The sequence below is a fragment of the Rhinoraja longicauda genome, chromosome 8, assembly GCF_053455715.1.
Source record: "Rhinoraja longicauda isolate Sanriku21f chromosome 8, sRhiLon1.1, whole genome shotgun sequence".
Taxonomy (NCBI): domain Eukaryota; kingdom Metazoa; phylum Chordata; class Chondrichthyes; order Rajiformes; family Arhynchobatidae; genus Rhinoraja; species Rhinoraja longicauda.
In genome coordinates this window covers 20,745,806-20,770,421 of record NC_135960.1, presented here as the reverse complement: position 1 = coordinate 20,770,421, position 24,616 = coordinate 20,745,806, and the positions used below count along the sequence as shown (strand labels likewise).

The 24,616-nt window shown below is 41.5% G+C and overlaps 1 protein-coding gene across 1 annotated transcript in view; it reads right to left on the bottom strand.

Moving 5' to 3' along the window:
* The window catches only part of LOC144595762 (low-density lipoprotein receptor-related protein 1-like), a 1,259,652-nt gene that overhangs the window by 586,593 nt on the left and 648,443 nt on the right, over positions 1–24,616 (bottom strand). Inside the window, exons 10-11 of the mRNA XM_078403382.1 lie at positions 13,333–13,476; positions 38–274 (exon numbers count right to left, since the gene is read on the bottom strand). Coding sequence (XP_078259508.1) covers positions 38–274; positions 13,333–13,476 — 381 coding nt within the window. The remainder of the gene's footprint in view (positions 1–37; positions 275–13,332; positions 13,477–24,616) is intronic.

Genomic DNA, 24,616 nt, shown 5'->3' with positions numbered 1-24,616 from the left:
TTATAGACAAGCATCGAGAAGATTCCAGTATACTAACCATTTTTTAGGATTGTCTCCCGACCTGTGCCATCGATTTTCTGTCGTCCAATTAAGAAACTGGTAGTGTCAGCAAAGTAGATGTAATTTGTTTCTGCATGAAAGTCAAGAGCTCGTGGATTCACAAGGTTTTCTACTTGTATCATGTATTCATCAGCTGCTTTGGTGTTCAAGTCCATTGCACGAATGATTCCTGGCCGACCTTTTCCATAAAACAGGAACAGTTCATTTTTTGGTCCTGCAATAAAAGATTGAGAAATGACAAACTAATATTTTACTTTGATTTTCCTCTTGATGGTTCTGCACAATAGGATTTAATGACAAAAATCAACATGTTAAAAAAAAAACAGTTGTACAAGTGAAACACCAAAAAATTGTAAGCACTTCGTCATTGTCATGCAACATGGAAACAGGCCTTCAGTCCAACTTGCCCACGTCAAGCAACATGCCCCACTAGTCACACCTGACTGCATTTGCCCATATCATTCTAAACCTATCCTATCCATATACAATAGACAATAGACAATAGACAATAGGTGCAGGAGTAGGCCATTCAGCCCTTCGAGCCAGCACCGCCATTCAATGCGATCATGGCTGATCACTCTCAATCAGTACCCCGTTCCTGCCTTCTCCCCATACCCCCTCACTCCGCTATCCTTAAGAGCTCTATCCAGCTCTCTCTTTAAAGCATCCAACGAACTGGCCTCCACTGCCTTCTGAGGCAGAGAATTCCACACCTTCACCACTCTCTGACTGAAAAAGTTCTTCCTCATCTCCGTTCTAAATGGCCTACCCCTTATTCTTAAACTGTGGCCCCTTGTTCTGGACTCCCCCAACATTGGGAACATGTTTCCTGCCTCTAATGTGTCCAATCCCCTAATTATCTTATATGTTTCAATAAGATCCCCCATCATCCTTCTAAATTCCAGTGACCAAATGACTTTTAAACATTGTGATTGTATCTACCTCAACTACCTCCTCAGTCGCTTTGTGTAAAAAGGTTGTCCCTCAGGTTCCTATTAAATCTTTCTCCAATCACTTTAAATCTATGTCCTCTGATTCTGGATTCCTCTGCAAAAGACTGTGTTTACCTGATTTATTCCTCTCATGATCTTATACGCATCTATAAGAGCACCCATCCTCCTCCTGTGCTCCAAGGAATAAAGTCCTAGCCTGCTCGACCTCTCCCTATAGCTAAGGCCCTTGAGTTCTGGTAACATCCTCTTAAATCTTCTCTGCAGCCTCCACAGATTAACAACATCTTTCCAATAACAGCTAAGATATAAAAAAGGGGACGATCACCTTGCTGGGAATCTGAAGAGGCCAGGCAGCATGTAACGAAGGCCTGAGCAATCGATGGGCTGGCCCTTAATTCCTTCTAGCCATGGCCATAATATAGTAAGATATATTCCTTTATTCGTCCCACACCAGGGAAATTTACAGTGTTACAGCAGCAAAGTGGATAGCAAGAGATCATTCATTATAAATAAAAGTAAAGACAAGGATAAATTGTCATCAGTTTACTGTGTATTCCTTAACTGTTACTGTTGACTCGTCTGCTGGGAGCAGTGCTGGTTGTGCAGTCTCACAGTAGCGGGAAGGAAGGACCTCCTATATCTCTCCTTCACGCACTTGGGGTGAAGGAGTCTGTCACTGAAGGAGCTACTCAGTGCAGTGACAGCATCCTGCATGGGGTGGGAGTCATTGTCCAGCAGCGATGTTAACTTTGCCATCATCCTCCTCTCTCCCACTGCCTGCACTGAGTCGAGGGGGTAGCCCAGGCCAGAGCTGGCCTTCCTGACCAGCTTGTCAAGTCTCTTCCCCTCTGCCGCTGAGATGCTGCTGCTCCAGCAGACCACTCCATAGAAAATGGCTGATGCAACCACCGAGTTGTAGAAGGCCCTTAGGAGTGCCCCCTGCACACCAAAGGACCTAAGTCTCCTCAGCAGATAAAGTCTGCTCTGGCCCTTTTTGTATAGCGCATTGGTGTTTTCGGTCCAGTCCAATTTATTATTGAGGTAAACACTCAGGTACTTATAAGAGTCCATCCACCCGATATCCATTCCCTGGATGTTCACCGGTGTCAGGGGGACCTGGCTGCGCCTGCGGAAATCTACCACCATCTCCCTGGTTTTCCCCGCGTTGATCCAGAGGCGGTTCTGCTGGCACCAGTCCTCAAACTCCTTGATCAGTTCTCTGTACACCCTGTCATCGTCACCTGTGATGAGGCCGACGATGGCAGAGTTGTCAGAGAACTTCTGTAGATAGGAGTTTGCAGAGTTGTGCCATGCTGCCATTCAAGGTAAATCATATGTCATAGAAGGACCCCGGCAATGATGGTGGCAGTGCCTGGGAGTGTGAGGCTTCAACCATTTTGTAAGGGGCGAGCATAGGATCAACAGTGAAGGATGGGCCACGATCACAGGGATCCATCCCTTAATTTACTACACTTGCTCTGTCTCATCTCTCTCTCTGTTTCACACTCTCCCTCTCCCCCTATGTCTTCCTCTCCGCCCATGTATTCCATTCCCTTTCCTTGCATCTCCCTCCCTCTCTGTCCGTCTCCCTCTCTTTGTCTCTGTCCCTCTCACTCTGTCTCTCTCACCTTCTCCACCCCCTCCCTTTCCCTGTCCCTCTCCCATTCCATCCCCCTCCCTCTGTCCTTCTCTCCATCTTGCACCCTGTCCCTCTTGCTCTCTGTCCCTCTTCATCCTTTCGTGTATGGCCACTGACTTGCTGAATGCCCAACAATATATATTTTTTTCTTTTATTTCAATATGTTGCAGTTTATTTGAAAAGCACATTGGGCCAGCTAGAAAAGTAGCTGCATCACAGTGCCAGAGATGCAAGTTCAATCCCGACCTCTGATGCTGTCTGTGTGGTATTTGCATATTCTCCCTGCTATTGTGGGGTGCCTCTAGGAGATCTGCTTTCCTCCCACAGCACCGAGCAAGTGGACTGTAGATTAGTTGGTCGCTGTAAATTGGCCATGATTTGTAGGTTGGTGGTTGAATCCATGGGAAGTTGATGAGAATGTTGGGAGAATAAAGCATAGGATTAATGTCGGATCAGTTTAAATGGGTTATTGCAGACACAACGGGCCAAAGGGCATGTTTCAGTGCTGCAACTCTCAATTACTCTATTTAAGTCATTAAACAAATTTAAGAACACCAATTCCAGATATCCCTTAAATATATTCAAGGAAACTGAAGGTGGTTAAATGGAAATAAAATCATTCTCCGTGCACAAACATTGGGCCCTGTCCTAATTAAAAAGTAATACAATAGATTTATGTGCAGAGGGTGGTAGATGGTTGGAATTCTCTTTTGCAAGCACCAACTATCGTTGGCTTAGTTGTTAACTTTATTTCTGACAGAAATAAATGTTGGTTAATCAATGGTATTTAAGCATATAGGGCAAAGTTAGGCAATAGAGTTAACAGATTAGCCACAATTTCCTTGAACGGGAGAAAAGGTTATGCTTCTGAAGTTTCTTTTGGTATCCATGTGGAAGTAAATAAAATTTCCTCAGTAAATGTATTTTTTTTAAAAAACAGATGCCAGGAGGCTAAATTGAATTTTGAAATGTGCGTACACCACATTTGTCAGACCCAGGGGAATGCATTTCTAACTCATGCTAACTGCCAAGAAATATTACACCATCCGAGTAATATATTATTTCCCTATTTGCAAGTTTAAACAGTGAGATTAACGGTTGAGGTCAGTGACATGGAGAATAATGCTGTCAACAGACATTAGGATCCAGTGAGCACTGAGAGAAAAATAGTAAATATCTGCCATTCTTTTTAAATCATGATCTGCTAATGATATCACGTCCATCTGTGACTTTGAACCCTCTGAAAATGTGGTTCATTTTGAGGATTCTTTATAATTTAAAAAAGGTAGAATCGTCCATTTTCTTATTGGAATGCAAAGTTTGGACGATTGCTTACTGTGATTATTCTGACATAGCATTTCCTTTGTAATGTATGGCTCAATTGCACCATTTCTCCAAGATTGATGAACAGGGACCAGGTTTGACCTGTGTAGGAAGGAACTGCAGATGCTGGTTTAATCCGCAGATAGACACAAAATGCTGGAGTAACTCAGTGGGACAGGCAGCATCTCTGGAGAGGAATGGGTGACATTTCGGGTCGAGACCCTTCTTCAGACTGAAGAAGGGTCTTGACCAGATTTCACCTATGCTCTGGTGCTATATTAAATATTTGGATTCATTTTAGTCATAGTCATACAGCAAGGGAACCAACTTTCCAATGCTAATCAAGATTTCCAATCTACACTCATCCCATCTCCCCATGTTTGGCCCATTTGAATTACTTCAGAACAACGGTTTAACATTGGCAAATTAATTAATTGTTCTGTACATCAAATCTAATTTTAGTTTTTACTGATGTCCAACAACTGTAACAGCAGAGAAAAAAAACTAGGCGTGGCGAATAGTGAGCAATTTAATCTAATAGCACTGACTGTAAACCATCATTCACATTTTGAATTGCCACCTACTTTGTTTTAAATTCGGCTAGTTGGAGGGAGCCCCACTGTTATTTTTGGATATTTAACAATCAAATCCCTTTTAATGCTGAAAATTTTGCAGGAGCAGGGACAAATGTTATTCAACGCAAAAATGTCGTTTAAGGAACAAACTGTTGTGAGGTGGAAACCAGAGTAAAATCACCAACTCACCAGTCTTAAAAGAAAAATGCCATCTTTATTGGTAAAGGGTGCTGAGTCATCCCATCATGGAAATTGAGGGACACAAAGACATGGAATGAGATTGTGTTTATGTTTGGTTTGCTATAACAAAAATCAAAGGGGTGAATGGTGTGTGACCCAATCTGTTACGAGTTATAACATTGATCTACATCTTCCAAAGTTAATTTGTTGAATTCAGTCTCCAACACAGGAGTTAACTACAGGAGGAGTCTGATCAATTTTACTGCAGTTAACTATTACATATTGCTGAGAGATGTGGATGTGGACAAATCCATCACACAGACCAGGGTCCCAACCATTGACTCCATTTATATTTCACACTGCCTCAGGAAAAAAGCCAACATAATCCAAGACCTTTCTCTTCCTAGCCATTTCTTCTTCTTCCCACTTCCATTGGGCAGAGGATACAGAAGCTTGAAAGTCCGCACCACCAGCCTCAGGAACAGCTTCTTCCCCTCTGTTACCATGCTTCTGTCATGCCAGAAGCTTGGGTACAGTCCTGATTCTCCTCCTCTTTCTTGCAGCCATTTTGTCAGGGACCTTGTCACTGGAACTGGAATGCAACACTGATGAGAACTAATTTCTGCACTCTGTATTTTTCTTCCGCTCTACCTGTTGCACTTGAGTTGGTTTGATTGTATCTGATTTGGATATTATGCCGAACAAACCTTTTCACTGTTCCCCCATAAACATGACAATAATAATCATGAATTTAAAATAATACGTATTGGACTTAGTACTTTGGAACCTGGAAAAATAGCTGCCAATGATCTAACGTCTTAAGGATGTGATCCATGTAATTTCTCTTCACTGGTGTCCACCAGAGTTTGCAGAGAATTGGAAAAGGGTACATCATTTGGTAAGATCAGCGGAGAAATGGGGCCTTTTACCATTACCAATCTTTTTTTTTTAAGTACAGACTCTTTTAGTGGGACACTTGAGAATATCAAAGAAATCTGAGCGCAAAGCACAGCAACAGCAGTGGCATGTAACTTAGTGCTGCAGGCTATGGAGCAGAAAACCTGGCAATATCAGACAGCCACATCCGCAGTCACCAGTTGGAATGAGGAAGGCATGTGCACATTTACCAGCTGGGATGAGAAAAGCATATGTTCAAATACTAATTGACGTTAGAAAAACATATGCATAGCGAAAAGCTGAAATAAGTCACATGCATAATCACTAGTTGGCATCAGGAAGATGCAATTGCTGGCATTCCAGAAGTATTTAAATTTCTCCCTGTTTTAAAGATTTATACCTATCATGCTATCTTAAGAAAATCTATTATTATGCAGCAGGTGTGTACAGCTATTGACTATTCATAAACACGAACACGAAGGAAGAGGGTTGTTTCTGGGACCAAACCATGTGTCGTTGGATCATATTTTCACCCAATCCTAGAAATACACCTGAGACCAGATTGTTTTAATCATGGCATGACTATCGCACACAGGCACCTAAAACAAAGACAGGTATTGTCCAGGATTTATAGATTTCTTATGAAACTGGTGTCATGAACACTGCAGGAACACATGAAGTCATTTCCTAAACCAGCCCAGTCAAATGATGAAAGAGACCAGCAAGAAGCTTTTACTAAAGGAATTTTTACTTCCTATAGTAGTTTGGTTGTTTTCACTTCTAGGCAGCTTCGGTACCAAACTTTTGCTGTGTGGACAAGGGCTCATAATAATAATAATCCTTTATTCGTCCCACAATGGGGAAATTTGCAGGGTTACAGCAGCAAAGTGGATAGCAAAAATAAATAAGCATTCATTAAAAAATAAAATAATGGTAATTATCTTTATTTACTGGACTGCTGGGAGCAGTGCTGATTGTGCAATCTGATGGCAGCAGGAAGGAAGAAACTTCAATATCTCTCCTTCACACACTTGGTGTGAAGAAATCTGTCACTGAAGGAGCTGCTCAGCGCAGTGACAGTGTCCTGCATGGGGTAGGTGTCGTTGTCCAGCAGTGATGATAGCTTTACCATCATCCTCCTCTCTCCCACTGCCTGCACTGAGTCGAGGGGGCATCCCAGGACAGAGCTGGCCTTCTTGATCAGTTTATCAAGTCTCTTCCTGTCAGCAGTTGAGATGCTGCTGCTCCAGCAGCCCACTCCATAGAAAGTGGCTAATGCCACCAGTGTCGAAGAAAGGTCCTCAGGGGTGCCCCGTGCACTCTAAAGGACCTGAGTCTCCTCAGCAGGTACAGTCTGCTCTGGCCTTTCATATACAGTGCATTAATATTATCAGTCCAGTCCAGTTTATTGTTCAGGTAAACACCCAGGTACTTATAAGAGTCCACTCTCTCAATGTCCATTCCCTGGATGTTCAGCGGTTCACCGCCTGCAGAAATCCACCACCATCTCCCTGGTTTTCCCCGCGTTGATCTGGAGGCGGTTCCGCTGGCACCAATCCTCAAAGTCCTGGGTCAGTCCTCTGTACTCCCTATCATCGTCATCTGTGATGAGGCCGACGATGGCAGAGTCGTCAGAGAACTTTTGCAGATAACATTTGGCTGAGCTGTGCATGAAGTCCGCAGTGAACAGGAAAGGAGCCAAAACTGTTCCCTGCGGAGACCCTGTGCTGCAGACCACCATGTCAGAAACACAATTCCTTGTCCTCACATACTATGGGCAGTTGGTGAGGTAGTCCAGAATTCAGGATGTGAGGTGGGGATCCACTCCTGTGTGCTCCAGCTTGTCCCTCAGAAGCACAGGCTGAACGCACTAGCAAAATCAAAAAACATGATTCTCACAGTGCTACCAGGCTTCTCCAGGCGTGAGAGAGCTCTGTGTCGGCTTGGTTAATACCTCCAGTGTGAAGGTGGGAACTGCTTCTCAGTATTTTATTGTTTGAAATAAACATTCATTTTCACTTTTATTTATTTCCCATATGGCTTCTTTTTTGATATATAAGTTACTTGAAGGTAAGATCCTCACACTAATATGGGAAATGGGGAATCATTGTCAATGGTCTATTTGCAGCTTTGCAGGATTTTATTTTACAAACATTTTGACCTGTATTCAGTAGGGAGTTCAGTGGCAGAATGTGAGCTCAGAAGAAAGCAGTATCTGAGCTCTGGCTTGTCTTCAAATTCCTGATTTCTATGCGCAGACATGGAATTTGGAGATGACTTGAATATGAAACAGCAGATAGATGGTGGCCATCCACAGAACACATTGCTAAGGTAAATACAATCTGCACAACATCTTCATAGAGGAATTATCCCAGACAACAAGAATTGATGCCTCACCCAACTCGTACATTCACGTGTTAAAACAAGACTGCAACAAGACAGAACAACAGTTTTGGTCATGGGCTCCCAGATGCAAGTTTCAGTTACATATTTTTTGGGGAACAAAAATATATCCACAAAGATTAGGCTGGCTCTGGAGGGAAAATAGGAGGGCGGTCGGCAGCTCAATGTTCAGTCAGGGCACATGGTTAGGGAAGGTAGTGGGATGGAGCAGGAAGGTCATTGTTTGGTCTAATTCACACCTGCACAGTGGTACTGAGGTGGAGTGGAAAGGCACTAATAGTAAGCAAGCTCGTATAGACTGTTCCCAATTCTACTACATTCACACCTCTCCTCTTTCTTTTTTTCATTTTCCTTCTTCCTCTTTCTTCCTTAGTTACACCAGCACTGCGTATTCTCCGGATGGCGCCGATAACCTTGATGATACACAGACACTGTGACACTATGTCAGCTTTTGAGAGGACAGTTGCATTCCCATTAAGACCCGGATCTGGTTCAAAAACGACAAGCCCTGCTTCACAGCAGAACTCAGACAGCTCTGCCAGTCATAAGATGAGGCCTACAGGAGCGGAGAAACAGACCTCTACAGGCAGGCCAAGTACAAGCTGAGAAGAGGAAACGGAGCTGCCAAGGAAAGGTACTGAGAAGCTGAGGAGCAAGTTCTCAGCTATTGGCTCTTCTTCAGTTTGGAAGGGCTTGCAAGAAATCACCAGCTACAAGAGGAAGAGCTCCTTGGACAATCGTCAGCTGACCAATGACCTGAACGAGTTCTTCTTCAGGTTCGAGAAACAGAAACATAACCCTGGGACGTCCTCCCTCCCCCCCCCCCCCCCCCCCTCCACCCATCCAATCACCACTTCACACTTACTCACAGCCTGACTCCAGTCTGCAAAGACTGGGCCATTCTCCACTGCACACCCCCTCCTTGCTGCCCAACATCAGTCGGGCCATTTCTCCATTTCCAACACTAGAAATGGAGGAGGTGGAGAGGCTATTCAGGAGACAGAAAAGTCGGAAATCTCCAGGACCGGGCAATGTTTCCCCCTTTACCCTCTGTGCCGAACAATTGGCACCAAGCACGGCTGCAACAAATTGTTCTGCAACAGCCTGAGAAGATTGTTGGCTGCAACCTTTCCCCCATTGACGAACTGTACACTGCAAGGGCCAAGGAGCAAGTGGGCAAGATCATCTCTGACCCCTCTCACCCTGGCCACAAACTCTTTAAAGCACTTCCCTCTGAAAGGCGACTCCGGACTGTCAAAGCCGCCACAGCCAGACATAAAAACAGCTTTTTTTCCGCAAGTAGTAGCTCTACTCAATAACCAAAAGTCTGTAGTCCCTTTTCGCTCTTCTTGTTTTATTATTTTTTATTCTTAATGTTTTAATGTTTTATGCTTTGTTCTTAATTGTTCACTGTATGTTTGTGTTGTTATTTGCGAGCGGAGCACCAAGGCACATTCCTTGTATGTGCACATACTTAACCAATTAAACTCATTCATTCATTCATTCATTCATTCATTTCAGGCCCCAAAGAGTTTAGTTGAGTGTATAAATAAAATATATAAATATAAAACACCTCCCTCAATCATTTTCAACAATAAACTTTTAATCCAAACCTACTCCACCTCTAAGTGGATTACTTTGTATTTCCAACATTATTAGGGCTTTTTTCATCTAAAATAATTGCAGGAATATACTGGTACATTCATTAATATTTGCAATAATATTACTAAATCCCAAGAGGAGCTCCTGAGGTATTAGTAAGGATGTGAGATTGTTGATATTGATAGCTATTCCAAACTCACCCAAGGGAAGTATAATTTTAACGCATACAAACAGTATTTTTGGGTTCACAAATGTTTGTTTTAATTATATTCAGTGCCTCAGAAATCTCGTTTAGGTAGACCATCAGTCCATTTGAACTGAAGGATTCCATTATCTGAATACCTTTCCACTGTCTGAATAATGTGTATTATGCTCAGAGTTTAACTAGGAAGCTCCCGTCATTACATTTTTACTTCCTGGATAAATTGTGCCCTCCGATTTCAGAATTTAGGAAAGTAAAAAAGTCTGTAGATCATAAAACATGCGAAAACAACTAAACGGATTTAATAAATATCCCGAAGATCAGTGGGCGTATAGTTCAATAGCTATAAACTTAATGGTTCATTTGAAAGAGGGAACACAATCACAGCATCTGCTATGTTAAACCTCCATACAAAATCAATCTGCTTCGAGGTCAGCAAATGTGACAAATTGATGAAACATTTGTGGGAGGATCTCTGGCCACAGAGAGCCACAGATTTGGTACTTAATGGGAGCACAAAAGTCAGTTCAAAATTTCTTGGGGATAAAGAAAATCTTTACATTTAAAAATGCAATACAGATACTGATAAAAAGATACAGTAGAACACCACCAGATTTTCATATTTCAATTGAATAGCATGGAATCCCCTCAGATATTTGGTCAGATACAGATAGAAATCTGTTCAAACAACTCCATAAAAAAAAGTACTGTACTGCTGAAAGTTGGGTTAACCTTTTACACCTATTCTTGTGTGTTTTAGTAGCTGCTCAAAAATTTGCATCATGTTCACATAAGATTTATATTCTCCTTCGTAAAATCCCCAAAATAATTGCAAATTCCACGGTGAGATTTTCAGCCGCATGTATTCATTGTAGGAATAATTATGATTCTTAGTTAGTCATTAAGCAACCAGTATTTACTGACCCTGTTTCATCTGAAACTGTGTTTCCTCTGAAAAGGGTGAACACCCAAATGGCGTTATTTTCCCTTGCCAAGATATAAGGCTTTGGATGACCTCAAATACAATTTTGTCTGTTTGGCTAACTGCTTTTGTTGGCTTGTCTCGGCACCTTCCAAGATTCTCAATAAGTGAATCGACACCAATGGACTAAGATAATGAACTGACATTTTTCTGTGTTCAACCACAATAAATCTACAGTAATCTGTAATTTATAATAAATGTCCTTTAAAATGACAAGCATATAATAGTTAGCTTTTTTTAAAATCAAAACATAAGCGCACAACATTCCTTATTGTCAAGGGAGAAGACCACTGAAGGGGAAAATTGTTTCTGAGAGGGAGTTGTCAGTGACAATGTCCTATTCCTATCTAATAGTTCATGGGAAGGACATATCTCTTAAATTCACATGAAAATGGAGGTGCAAATAAAAGCTAAAGAGTGATAGCATCTGGTGAGCTGAGGAATCTGACCCCACTCAAAACCACATGTAAACTCAGTGTGCCCATGGCTCCCAGTTATTCCCATTGCAGGGCCGATAAAAGGAAGCAAATCCCAAAGGGATTTGTTTGAAAAGTGTACAATGTGCTTTGGTTACTCGACTGAGACTGCTGACTCCAAGAGAAAACAAACCAATCAATTAATGTTTCATTCTTGAAATACAGCTTATATTGCAAGGATAGGCAAACAAAGGTAGATGATTTGGAAAATATTGATGATAAATGTTTCTGTAAAGATTGTACAAAGAAGCAACACAAGAAATGAAAATATTTTTTTGTGGCCAAAAATAGATAATGGCATTCGCCAAGCACTCAGGGGCTTAACAGCTTTGTTGAAGTGAAAAACAACACATTCTCTGCTTTCCATCATCAGTGCACATAATCCTTTCACTGCTGGTTTTCATTGTTTATCTGCTTTCCTGTTGCATCTGATCTCATGAGGCCTATTTATATCCTAGTTCTGAACAACTTGGCAATATTAAAGGCTTATTTTCCTGCTTTCCAGGACTAATTTCCTCTGATTTGGTTCATGGTGAGTAAAACATGAGTACAGACAAGTTAATAAAATACCCAACTTCATCAGTGACAGGCAACTTTGTCTCCTCTTGAAGAACTGAGATTTGTTCTTCATTTAAGATTAGCCCATTGTCAATACTATCGACATTGCCTTAAGATAGATGTAGTATCTTAAATAGGAAATAAACAGTTTATTATTGATCAGACAGCTAGGGTCCTTGTAAAATGTTAAGAGAATTATTCCTAACTTATTATATTTATTGTACTAATAATTCAATATTTAACTCGGTGCAATTGGAACATATAAATAGTTTATATATTTTTGTCACCAATTCAAAAGGGCTGTATTTTCCTGTTTCCCCACAAATGACTGAAAATTCTTCAGAGTATTCATGTTTGGTAGTGGTAGAGTGAACAAGGTTTGCTCTTAAATTATGGATTATGTCTTGAATTTGGGCCCAACCAGGTATGGAAGAAGACGAGTTTTCTCTTTTTAAAAACATAAATCCCTGAATTAGAAAAAAAAAGCTTAACTGTCTTTATTTGAATCCAGCACAGTGTTTGCAGTAAGACAGATGAGATGATAACACAGACCACAACATACGAGTGCGATCTAATAGTTATCATGGAGACGTGGAAGGGGGGATGGAGGGGGCTGGCGAGGGAGGAGGAGAGGGAGGGGGAGAAGAGAGGGTGCTATACCAATGCAGGAGAGGTTTGGGCCCAATGGGTCCACTTGGTCTAGTAGGATGCTAAAAAAGCTGATACAAAAACGCACTTGCTAATTCTGGACTTGTTAATTAATGACCTACTAATTTCACAGTTTCTAAATATTGTTCTGTTCACCTGTTGATGACAGTTTATTCATTTTATTTTTAAAGAGTTAGCAGCATCTATAGTATTTCTACTGTATATCGGTACAGATAAAGTGTAATTGTTTATTTGAGGCTGTAACTATTTAAAGAATATATGTCATGTGTGTTCAACATTGTGCATTTGATGTGTTGTAGTGAAATTGGGTGACAGCTGTCACAATAAAGAAGGGTCTTGACCCAAAACATGAATCTGATGATGGGTCTAGACCTGAAACATCACCCATTCCTTCTTTCCAGAGATGCTGCCTGTCCCGTTGAGTTACTTTAGCTTTTTGTATCTATCTTCACAATATACCGTGATGCTTCTGAGTTGAAATTACATTATGTAAAACTACACAGTACAATCTAAGTATAATTACATAACATAACAGAACTTATTAAAATTTATCTTTATGAAGTAAATGAGAAAACTGAGCTACTATCTGTGAACTGACCATAATTATGTGCAGTGTATGACTTCAACAAAACAACATTTGATGAATGTGAAATGACTATAAAAGACAGAAAAAAGGCACTAGACTGTTAAAGCATTCACTTGCACCTCAACATTTATATTTGGCTCAATGAAATCATACAGCTTCACTGAAATACATTGAGACTTTCAGCAGGAGGCATTAGAGCTGCAGTGGAGTATGGTGCCATGACTTACTTTTGCACGACTTCCCGTCATTTCCTAAGCTGTAGCCAGTCCTGCATCGACATGTCTTTGCTTTGTGGCTGCTGCTGAGCAGGCAGATGTCAGAGCATCCTCCAGGTTTGCCGAACACATCCAGTTCGCAAGCATGACTTCGAACTGAGAAAATCAATAAGAGAAGCATTTTAAATAAGCGGCTGGAAAATCAATTACTTAAGTTTGAATGGTAATAATTTCTACCTGATGCACTAAAATAGTAACCACAACAGTTGCTTCCTTCATAAATTGATGATTATTACAATTAAAGGCACCATGCTTAAACACACGCAGCATTTCTAACAAGACAAAAAATTAATGCCACAAATAGAAGATTTTTTTTAAGCCACTATAGAAAGATGGCATCTGGGTGACCAAATTTGGAACTGAATTTTCAAGAATTTTCAACATTGAAGAAGAACAAGGATATACTTTTGGTTAGTTCTGTAAATGTATCTCAATAAATATTCCCGAGGGACAAGATCAGTACAGACATAAGAAATTGTTTCGGATCAGCACACCACAATGTATACATTAGAGTTAAAAGAATTAGTTAAGGAAAAAATACATTCCTGGGGATATTTGAATCATCATTAGGCACAATGGAGTATTAGGTACCTTAAGACAGGAAGATGGCTAATGTTGTACTTTTATGTAAGAAGAGCTGCAAGGACAAGTCAGGGCAAATGGCTGGAGAATCTGACATTAGTTACTTTTGGGAATTCTGGGGGACAGGAACTGTCTGCTTTTGGATAGGCAAGGCTATTATGGATAGCACCATTTTATGCATGGGAAATCATACCTCGTAAATTTGACAGAGTTTCTTGAAGAAATTTCCAAGAGGACTGACAAGGTCCAGGAGGTGAACATTTTCTATATTGACTTTAGCAAGTCCTTTGACAAGATGCTACTTTGGAGGCTGGTTTAGAAGGTTGGATCACCTGGGATCCACCTGAGCTATCAAATGGATTCACAATTGACTTGGTGGGAGGTGTCAGAGGATGGTAGTGAAAAGTTATTTCTCTGATTGAAGACCTGCGATCAACAGTGTGCCACAGGGATCTGTGCTAGTTTCATGTTGTTTGTCATCCATATTAATGATCTGTAATGACAATGTAGTTAACATGGCTTGAAAATGTGCAAATGACATGATGGTATAATTGGTAGAGAGGAAGGATAATTAAGTTTGAAAAAGGATGCAAATCAACTAGAGAAGTGGGCCAAGGAGTGGCAGATGAATTTTAACACTGACAGGTGTGATGATACAATTTGTTAAGTCAAACCAGGTTAGGTCGTGCACAGTAAAGGGTACGGTCCTGGAGAGTGTTTGTAGAGCGGAGACCGAGGGGTACAGATAAAGTGATCCCCAACAGTGCAGACATAAAGAGGGCAGAGGAAGGGTATCAAGTAAAAAAGTTGGCACATCATGATACAGCTGTACATAAGCGGAAGTGGCGGCGCCTAACGGCTGCGGCTCGCTAGCAGTCTGTTCGTCTTTTTTCCTTTTTTTTTTGTTGTGTGTCGGTGTTGGGATGGTTTTTGTATTTTTTTTGGTTGTGTATGTGTGGGGGGTGGTGGTGTGGGTGGGGGGGTGGTGGAAACTTTTCTCTTCCTCACGGCGCGGGGTGCGGCTCGGCTGCGGGGCCTAACATCGCCCGGTGCGGCTCGGCCGCTGGACTTTACATCGCCCGGTGCGGCTTGGCAGCTGGACTTAACAGTGCCCGGTGCGGCTCGGCCGCTGGACTTTACATCGCCCGGTGCGGCTTGGCCGCGGGACTTTACATCGCTGGTACGGCTCGGCCGCTGGACTTAACAGTGCCCGGTGCAGCTCGGCTGCGGGGCCTAACATCGCCCGGTGCGGCTCGGCCGCGGGACTTTACATCGCCCGGTGCAGCTCGGCCGCGGGACTTTTCATCGCTGGTGCGGCTCGGCCGCGGGACTTAACATCGCCCGGTGCGGCTCGGCCACGGGACTTAGCTGCGCAAGGCTTGGTCGCGGGGCCTTTCATCGCCCGGCTCGGCCGCGAGACGTTTCAGCACCCGGTGCGATTCGGCCGCGGGGACTTCCACCCCCTTGCGGGGACTGTGCGGGTCGGTCGGGGACGAGCTGTCTGTCCGTGGGCGTGGGGAAGAGAGTGGAAGTTTTGTTGCCTCCATCACAGTGAGGGGGTGTTTGGAGTCACTGTGATGGACGTTTGTGTTGGGGTTATGTGTCTTGTGTTCTTTTTTTGTATGACTGCTATGTAGTTTCGTTCGGTACCTCGGTACCGAATGACAAATAAAGCTCTGTTATACTGTTATGTTATACAAGTCGTGGGTGAGACCATATGTGGAGTACTGTATGCAGTTCTGGTTACACTGCCATAAGTAGGATGTCATTAAGCTGGAAAGGGTGCACTAAAATATCACCAGGATGTTATCAGGTCACAAGTGTAACAAGTAAAATGGACAAGGGATCTGGGGGTCCCACTATATCAGTCACTGAAAGTAAGCATGCAGGTACAACAGGCAGTGATGAAAACTAATGGCATGTTGGCCTTCATAACGAGAGAAGTTGAGTATAGGAGCAAAGAGGTCCTTCTGCAGTTGTACAGGGCCCTGATGAGCCTGTGTGCAGTTTTGGTCTCCTAATCTGAGGAAGGACATTCTTGCTATTGAGGGATTGCAGCGTAGGTTCACAAGGTTAATTCCTGGGATGACAGGACTGTCACATGATGAAAGAATGAAGCGACTGGGCTTGTATTCACTGGAATTTCGAAGGATGAGAGGGAATCTTATAGAAACATATAAAATTATTAAGGGAATGGGCACGCTACATGCAGGAAAAAGGTTCCCGATGTTGGTGGAGTCCAGATCCAGGGACCACAGTTTAAGAATAAGGGGTAGGCCATTTAGAACTGAGATGACTCTTTTTCACACAGAGTTGTGAATTTGTAGAAGGCAGTGGAGGCATTCAAAAGAGAGTTAGATAGAGCTCTTAGGGCTAGCAGAATCAAGGGATATGGGGAGAAGGCAGGAATTGGGTACTGATTGTAGATGATGAGCCATGATCACATTGAATGGCGGTGCTGGCTCGAAGAGCCGAATGGCCTGCTCCTGCACCTATTGTCTATGTATCTATGTATCTATGGGTGCTTGAGTTGTAAGGACAGGTTGGATAGGCTGGGACTTTGTAGAAGGCCGAGGGGTGACCCAATGGAGGGATTTTAAATCATGCGAGGCCTCGAGAAGATGAATGGTAACAATCTTTTTTCCCCAGGGTAGAGGAGCCTAGAATTAATGGGAAGAGATTGAAAAAGGATCTGAAGGGCAGTATTTTCCTGCAGAGGATGATGCATAAATGGAACGAGCTACCAGAGGAAGTGGTAGAGGCAAGTACAATGGTGATGTTTAGAATACATTTATACAGGTTCATGAATGGAACTAGCTCAGCTATAAAACCTGGTCAGCATGGATGAGTTTCTATCTTGTACAACTCTATGACACTATAACTCTAAAACAGATTGCAAAACTAAAGCAATGTTGAGTCAGAGTGGAAATCATACCTCACATGCATTAGCCACTTTCCCTAATTTGAATTTAACGTATTTATGAAATAAGTCAAATAAGTTAAATAAACTTTGATTAATTTCAACACCTACTGAAGATGATTTTTAAAATGTAATTTAAAAGGAAGTGGGCTCATTTAGCTCTTTAAATAACTTAAGTTACTGTAGAAAAGAAAATAACACTTTTATGGATATCTATATCATCGCATTGGTTCGCAAGGGTGCTGGAATCCTGAGCAAAACACAAAATACTGGAGTAACTAAGGAGGTCAGGCAGCAATGTGGAGAGAATGGATAAGTAACATTTTGGGCTAGTCCCTGCTTCAGACTGATTGTAATAGGGGTGTGAAGGTTGGAAAAGAGGTGGGGACTGGGCATAACCTGGCAAGCAACAGTTGGATACAGGTCAGGAGGGAGGGGGTTGATTAGCAATTTGATGGACGAAGGCTAGAGATGAAAAGGGTATCAGATAAGAGAAGAAGAGGCATGAAATATAAAGGCAGAGGGAGGTATATAGGTGGAAGGGGACAATGGGATAAACGGGTGTGCACCAGCGAGAGGATGGGGACAGGAAAGAGAGCCCTCCCTCACTCTCTCTCTTTATTGTGCCCTGTGCACCATGTTAGGCACCCAGTTTTCCCACCTCCTTGCCTCTCTTCCCCCTCCCATGCTTTGAAAGTAATTAAATAATTATGAAGATACTGATACATTTGCAGTCTGTGTACCAAAATTTGACATGCTTGATTTTCTCTGTTTACAGCTTCTTTACATTCACTTCATCAAAGAATGGTGAACTGAAATATATGGAGGGTATTGGAGTTGGATTGTTTATGCCGAGATGATCACAATGTCCTGGAGTCATGCAGCATGGAAAGAGGTCGATTGGTCTGTTTGCACTCACCATCAAGCATTGATTTGGACTAATCACATTTTATTGTCACCATATTTCTATCAACTCCCTTGAGGTTCTAAAACTCATTTGTACAAATGAGGGAATTTAAAGCGGTCAATCAAACTGTTCATTTCATGTATGAGGGAGGAAACTAGGCACCTGAGGTAGAATCATGCAGCAATTGGAAGAAAGTGGAAACACCACATAAACAGCACCAGAGGTCTGAATTCCAAATATTTCATAGTCTTCTACCCAAGTAAGGCAGCAGGTCAATCAACTATGCCATTGTGCCTAGTCCAAGTGTGTGGTAGACATATTCCTTGCCTATGTGACATCTTCGGTCTTCAAAGTACAACTTTACACATTTGGTGTTTGAATTCTTCAGTGTTTCAGGTTTTCAGCTATTGAGGTTTTAATTTTGTTTTCACCCTTTTATTTGGCTCTTTTATTTCTTGCTCAATTCCATCTTTCTATTCCATGTGTGCAACTAATATTATGTTAATTTAAACATTCCATTTCAAATGATCTGTTTTGCACTATGCTTGGCTCAGTGAGATTTCATTCATGCAATCTGCTGGAAAGTCACATTGCCTGGCTTACTCATCCGCATTACAGATCTGCTGTCGACAATATCATGCTGAAAGCCTCCACTCACAAACATAAGCAGCATCTCAAAAGATCAATGAAATACTGCAATCTTCTTTGCCATAAAACACTGGTCTCCAATGAATATTGAAGCTCCTTAGTTCCTTTAAATTAAACTTAAGACAATAAAATGTAAAGGTTTCTCAGAAATCTTAACCCACTTATTTGATGTGGGTTAAAAATGGGTAAATTAATGCAGAAATTCATAAGTCTATATAAAACGTTTAGTCATTGGTATCCAAGAATTAATTCTGAGACCATCATCTTTGAAAAGGATTGTAAAACTTGATTCAGAAATGATATTAAAAGTCTGTCACAGACTGCAAAAAGACACTGTTTCATTACATATCTTCCATTTTGTAATGACTGGTGCTTTGAATAGAATATTTCCTTGAGTCGAGGTCTTTTGATAAGTTAATTTAGGTGAAAACCGATGTAAGAACTCAGAATAAGTTGGACTTCAAAGTTCAATGTGCATTTTATGGCATATATGACACAAAAGGTTTTTTTTACAACATTTTAGTAACTCAGCAGTTAAAGCAGCATCTCAGGAGAACATGGAAAGGTAATGTTTCAGGTGGAAACCCTTCTCCGGACATACATTTTAATTTTGCTTAGAATGTCTGATTAACTTTTTACCACTATTGAATGAACTGAGGTAGAATATTAATCGAGTGATGTGGAACTTGAAAATATACTTTTTATTATATTTTTTTTTTAAGCTGAAACACCAAAAGGGAAAAGTGGTCTGAGGAACAGAGTTAATGCTTTAAAAATGAGACTATTTATCAAAGAATTTGAATGTCAGCAAGGGCATTCTAACAAAGGATCTTGGACTTAAAATGCTAACTCTAGCATCTTTTGTTTTTAATCAGATGTCCAGCATCAGCAATTTTGTTTTGATTTCTAAATTGTTTTGACTGTATTAATAATTGGATCAATGGTTGGTATTTTAAAATTCACACATGGGAAGCTCAAATAACCCAACAACATTCAACTATTTATTAGATTAAACAGCCCCATGGTTAGAGATTCTCTTGAATGAGCACATTGTGAGTGTGAGCGCAATAATATGCATTAGGAAGACTCAGACTGCCAACTTGATCTTAAATTTAATCCATGAGTGTAAAACTCTATTTCCTCACCGACCTTCAGAAATTAATAGCCTTGTAAAGATATAAAGATAGGATGGGGTTTTTATTCTGACCCACCCCTTTGGTAGCTAGTTGTGGTATTTGGAATTTCAAAATGGTATTGAATGATATCTGATTGCCAAGGAGTGTAGGAAAATAACTGCAGATGCTGGTACAAATCGAAGGTATCACAAAATGCTGGAGTAACTCAGCAGGTCAGGCAGCATCTAGGAGAGAGGGAATGGGTGACGTTTCGGGTTGAGACCCTTCTTCACACTGATGTCAGGGGTCGGACAAGGAAAGGATATAGGTGGAGACAGGAAGACAGTGGGAGAACTGGGGGGGGAAGAGAGAGACAGTGGAACTATCTAAAGTTGGAGAACTCAATGTTCATACCGTTGGGCTGCAAGCTGCCTAAGCGAAATATGAGGTGCCGTTCCTCCAATTTCCGGTGGGCCTCACCATGGCACTGGAGAAGGCCCATGACAGAATGGTTAGACTGGGAGTGGGAGGGGGAGTTGAAGAGCTCAGCCACCGGGAGATCAGGTTGGTTAAGGCGGATTGAGCGAAGGTGTTGAGCGAAACGATTGCCGAGCTTGCGTTTGGTCTCGCCGATGTAGAGAAGTTGACATCTAGAGCAGCGGAATCAATAAATGAGGTTGCAGGAGGTGCACGTGAACCTCTGTCTCACCTGGAAAGACTGTTTGGGTCCTTGGATGGAGTTGAGGGGGGAGGTAAAGGGACAGGGGAAAGTGCCCGGGGAGGGGGTGGTTTGGGTAGGAAGGGACGAGTGGACCAGGGAGTTACGGAGGGAACGGTCTCTGCAGAACGCAGAAAGGGGAGGAGATGGGAAGATGTGGCAGGTAGTGGGGTCCCATTGGAGGTGATGGAAATGTTGGAGGATGATTTGTTGGATATGCTGGCTGATGGGATGGAAGGTGAGGACAAGGGCTGATGAAGTGGAAGGTGAGGACAAGGCTGATTGCCAAGGGATGGGCACATTTCATGCAGCACTTTTAATATTTGTGCAAAGAAAAGACCTCTGGTAATTTTAATAAAGTTCAAAGTCTGCTTACCATCCTCTTTTCAGTAAGATGAAGCATCCTTTTGCAAATACAACATTTGATAACTAATTTAGTCTTTTAGCTTTCTTACTCATCAATATTCACAAATTTTGGAAATATTGTCCACTTTTCATATTCTCCTTTACTGAACAGTAGGTCACCATGCTTTTGTTACGATTGATCTACATTCCAAGATTATGCAAAATCAGGGCAGGTGGGACTAGTGTAGATGGGACATGTTGGTCTGTGCGGGCAAGTTGGGCTGACGGGCCTGTTTCCACACTGTATGTCTCTTTCCCACTGACCCCCAGCCATGATAACAGGCCAGAATTTCTGGACATCCTCTTAAAAGATGTCCAGATGTATCCCTAAATCAATGCCCATGTCTCTAGATTACTTCCAGCACAAGTTTAGGAACTTCTGAGCAACCGTCAGGCACAGATCCCTCACCTTCACTCTTCACTCAATACTTGAGAACACACTCCTTCCTTCCCCCATTCCCCCCAACAACCAGATTTCAATCTCTGGAACACCTTTAGTAACCACTCCACCATACCCCTCTATCCCATTGCACCCCCTCCCAATTCCAAGCTCCTAATCATCGCAACATCTCTCCTGTCCAAGATGTGAGTTACTAAAACAAGTCAAACTATCAACAGGTTTACTTTTTTGTAAAAAATCCTATGATGACTGCACCCATGATCTTTGTGGCCGTTTTTCAAACAACCATTTGAATAGTTTACATTGGATTGTTTCGCAATACTAGCCAGCAGTCTCATAGTACAATCAGAAAATATTCTGACAGTGTTAAAGCAGTTATTGTTGTCTACGGATTGATATTTTACAAGTGTGAAAATTAAAAGAAAAGAAATGCTAACTCATTTAACTTGGTATCATGTTTGGCATGGACACTGTGGGCCAAAGAGTAATATTGTGCTGTACAGTTTTATGTTCTATATGTAGAGGCTGTAGATGGAACGGGCATAATGGCCTTCATGTAATGGAAGGAAGATATACAAATATTTATACCGCAGTTTTCTAACCAGACATTGAAGATCATGGGACAGGTGTCTTTTTTTTGTTGAATCATATATTCAGGATTAATTAAAGGCTAGTATAGGTTAGTATAGTTGCATATTTCTGTCATCAGAGAGTCTGGCTTATGACCTCCAAATCAAACATCTTCTCTGGGACGAGCGAAGGGAATATAATCCCCACATGACCTTGACACATCAGTTGGCATCAGAGGTTTTTTTCATCTCCTTTGCACTGAATCTGAACATGAAATTTATATCTAATATATATAGCTAATTTTCACTGCATCCCACACTGCAGGGAAGCATTGAAATGTTCATCTTCTACTTGCACTCGCTCATTTTATATATACACTGCAACTCCCTCTGCCCTAGCTTCTCACCGACACTAATGATATCCTCTGGGGTGTAACTAACTGCTTTGTTTTTTTGCAAATTTTAATAAGAACAAAGGAAGTTTTTATGAATACTGGGAACTTGTTATTCAGCTAGAATATGCCTGGAGATCAGAGACCTCCATAACTGTTGGGAATTGGATAAAACATAACAAAATCGTCTTTTAGATTAGTTTAGCTACACTAACCAATTGTTCAACAGTCACGCACTAAGTGATGGGAATACTTAGCACAGAGAATATTGCTGAATATATGCGCACACAAGTTCACTCCATTCCTATGTTATGGTATAATAGATTTCTTTGTTGGAACCTAAACTGAGCAAAACAAAATCATCCAAGGGAGATATGATTGCTTTTACTTAGAATTGCAAATTCAGTTTGAAACTGAATCATAACATTTTGTAATACTGATGGAGGTAATTTGACCAATTATTTTTGGGTTAGATCTCAAAAAAGTGCAACATTTTCATTCTTTACCAGTTCTTGGAATCATTTTAATTGAAAAATTTCTTGATCCATCTCATCATGTTCCTCAATGAAGATTGGATGATTTTACTGTGATCACTGTTACTCTCATTATTTTGGTGATGATCTTAAAGCGAGAGCATCCAACCAACTTTATGACCAGTTACATAAATGTTTCCAGGCTTCACTTTAGCAATACCTCTAGGTATTTTTAACATTTCCATTGGATGGTTTCAAGTCAAATTAGGGAAAAACTCATTGCTCTAGTTTAACCTCAACTTCAAATATACACCTCAGACAACAAATGTTAATTGTAAGGATGTGATACATAGGAGAGATATCTGCTCCATGTATAATGATATAGTAAGCACTTTATACGTAGGCAGTAAGCCCTACAATAAGCGTAAAAATAAGACACATAACATCAGGCCTGGCTGGAATAAGTTTGCAGCTGAGTATCATGCTGAAGCCCGTGAAGCCACTAAATCATAGGCTATGGCAGGTAGACTCAGAAAAGGGCCTGTGCTTGAGTACAAGAAGCTCACTAATCCAAGATATAGGTATGCTGTTTGCTTCATCTGTAAAAATGAGCAAGCCATGAGGGCTGATTCCTTGACTAAGAAGCTGCTAAGTAACAATGCTACTGATTTTTGGAAAGAAGTGAGAGTTCTTAACAACTGCAAAACGTCTCCAGCATGCACTGTAGATGGGATCTCCGGAACCGACAATATTGCGGAGTTATGGCGACAGCGTTATAGTACTTTATTCAACTGTGTCCAAAGTGATTTGTAGAGGGTGGACAATATTGAGAGTAATGATTCAATGGTGATTATGTCACATGAGGTGTACCAAGCTATAAACAAGCTGTCCGACAGCTGTCTGAAAGCAAGTGGTTTAGATCATATTTCAGCTGAACATCTTAAATATGCCACTATGAGGATAGCTCCTCTCCTTGCTAATTGTTTTACTGGCTTTATGATTCTTGGCATGTTACCAGACTCAATGTTGTCTGTTTTGTTAGTGCCAGTCATTAAGGACAAAACTGGTAAAGTAGTCAGCCTAGATAATTACAGGCCCACAGCTTTAGCCAGCATACTGCCAAAAGTCCTAGAAAGAATTCTGCTGGATAGAATTAGTTAACTCCACAGATAACCAGTTTGGTTTTAAAGCTAAACATGGCACTGACTTGTGTATGTATTCCTTAAAGGAAATGGTAAACAAATATAGAGGTAAAAACTCATCAGTTCTTATGTGCTTTATTAATGCTTCCAAAGCCTTTGATCATGTTAATCATAGAAAGTTATTTGTTAAATTGAGTCAAAGAGGGGTGCCCAAATACATTGTGAGAATTCTGGCTCACTGGTATGCCCACCAGAGTATGCAAGTAATCTTCTCAAAATACAGCAGGTTGGCTGGATGGCAGAAGCCAAAGAGTGGCAATAAAGGGGGCTTTTTCTGGTTGGCTGCCAGTGACTAGTGGAGTTCCACAAGAGTCGGTGATGGGGCCGCTACTCTTCATGTTGTATATTAGTGATTCGGACGAAGCGATTGAAGGCTTTGTGGCAAGGTTTGCGGGTGATACAAAAGTAGGTGGAAGGGCAGGTAGTGCAGAGAAAGATGGACTCTGCAGAAGGAGATGGACAGTTGGGGAGACTGGGCAAAGAAGTGGCAGATGGAATATAGTATAGCAATCTGTGGAGTCATGCATTTTGGTAGCAGGAATAAAGGCGTAGACTATTTTCTAAATGGGGTGAGAATCCAGAAATCGGAGGTGCGAAGGGACTTGGGAGTGCTGGTGCAGAATGACCAAAAAGTTAATCTGCAAGTTGAATCAGGTGTAAAGTAAGCAATGCTGGCATTTATTTCAAGAGGGCTTGTATACAAAAACACAGATGTAATGTTGAGGCTCGATAAGGCACTGGTAAGGCCACATTTAGAATATTATAAGCAATTTTGGGCACCATATCTGAGGAAGGATGTGTTGGCTCTGGAGAGGGTCCAGAGGAGGTTTACAAGAATGATCCCAAGAATGAGAAGTTTAACATATAATGAGCGTTTGTTGGCACTGGGCCTGTTCTTGCTAAGT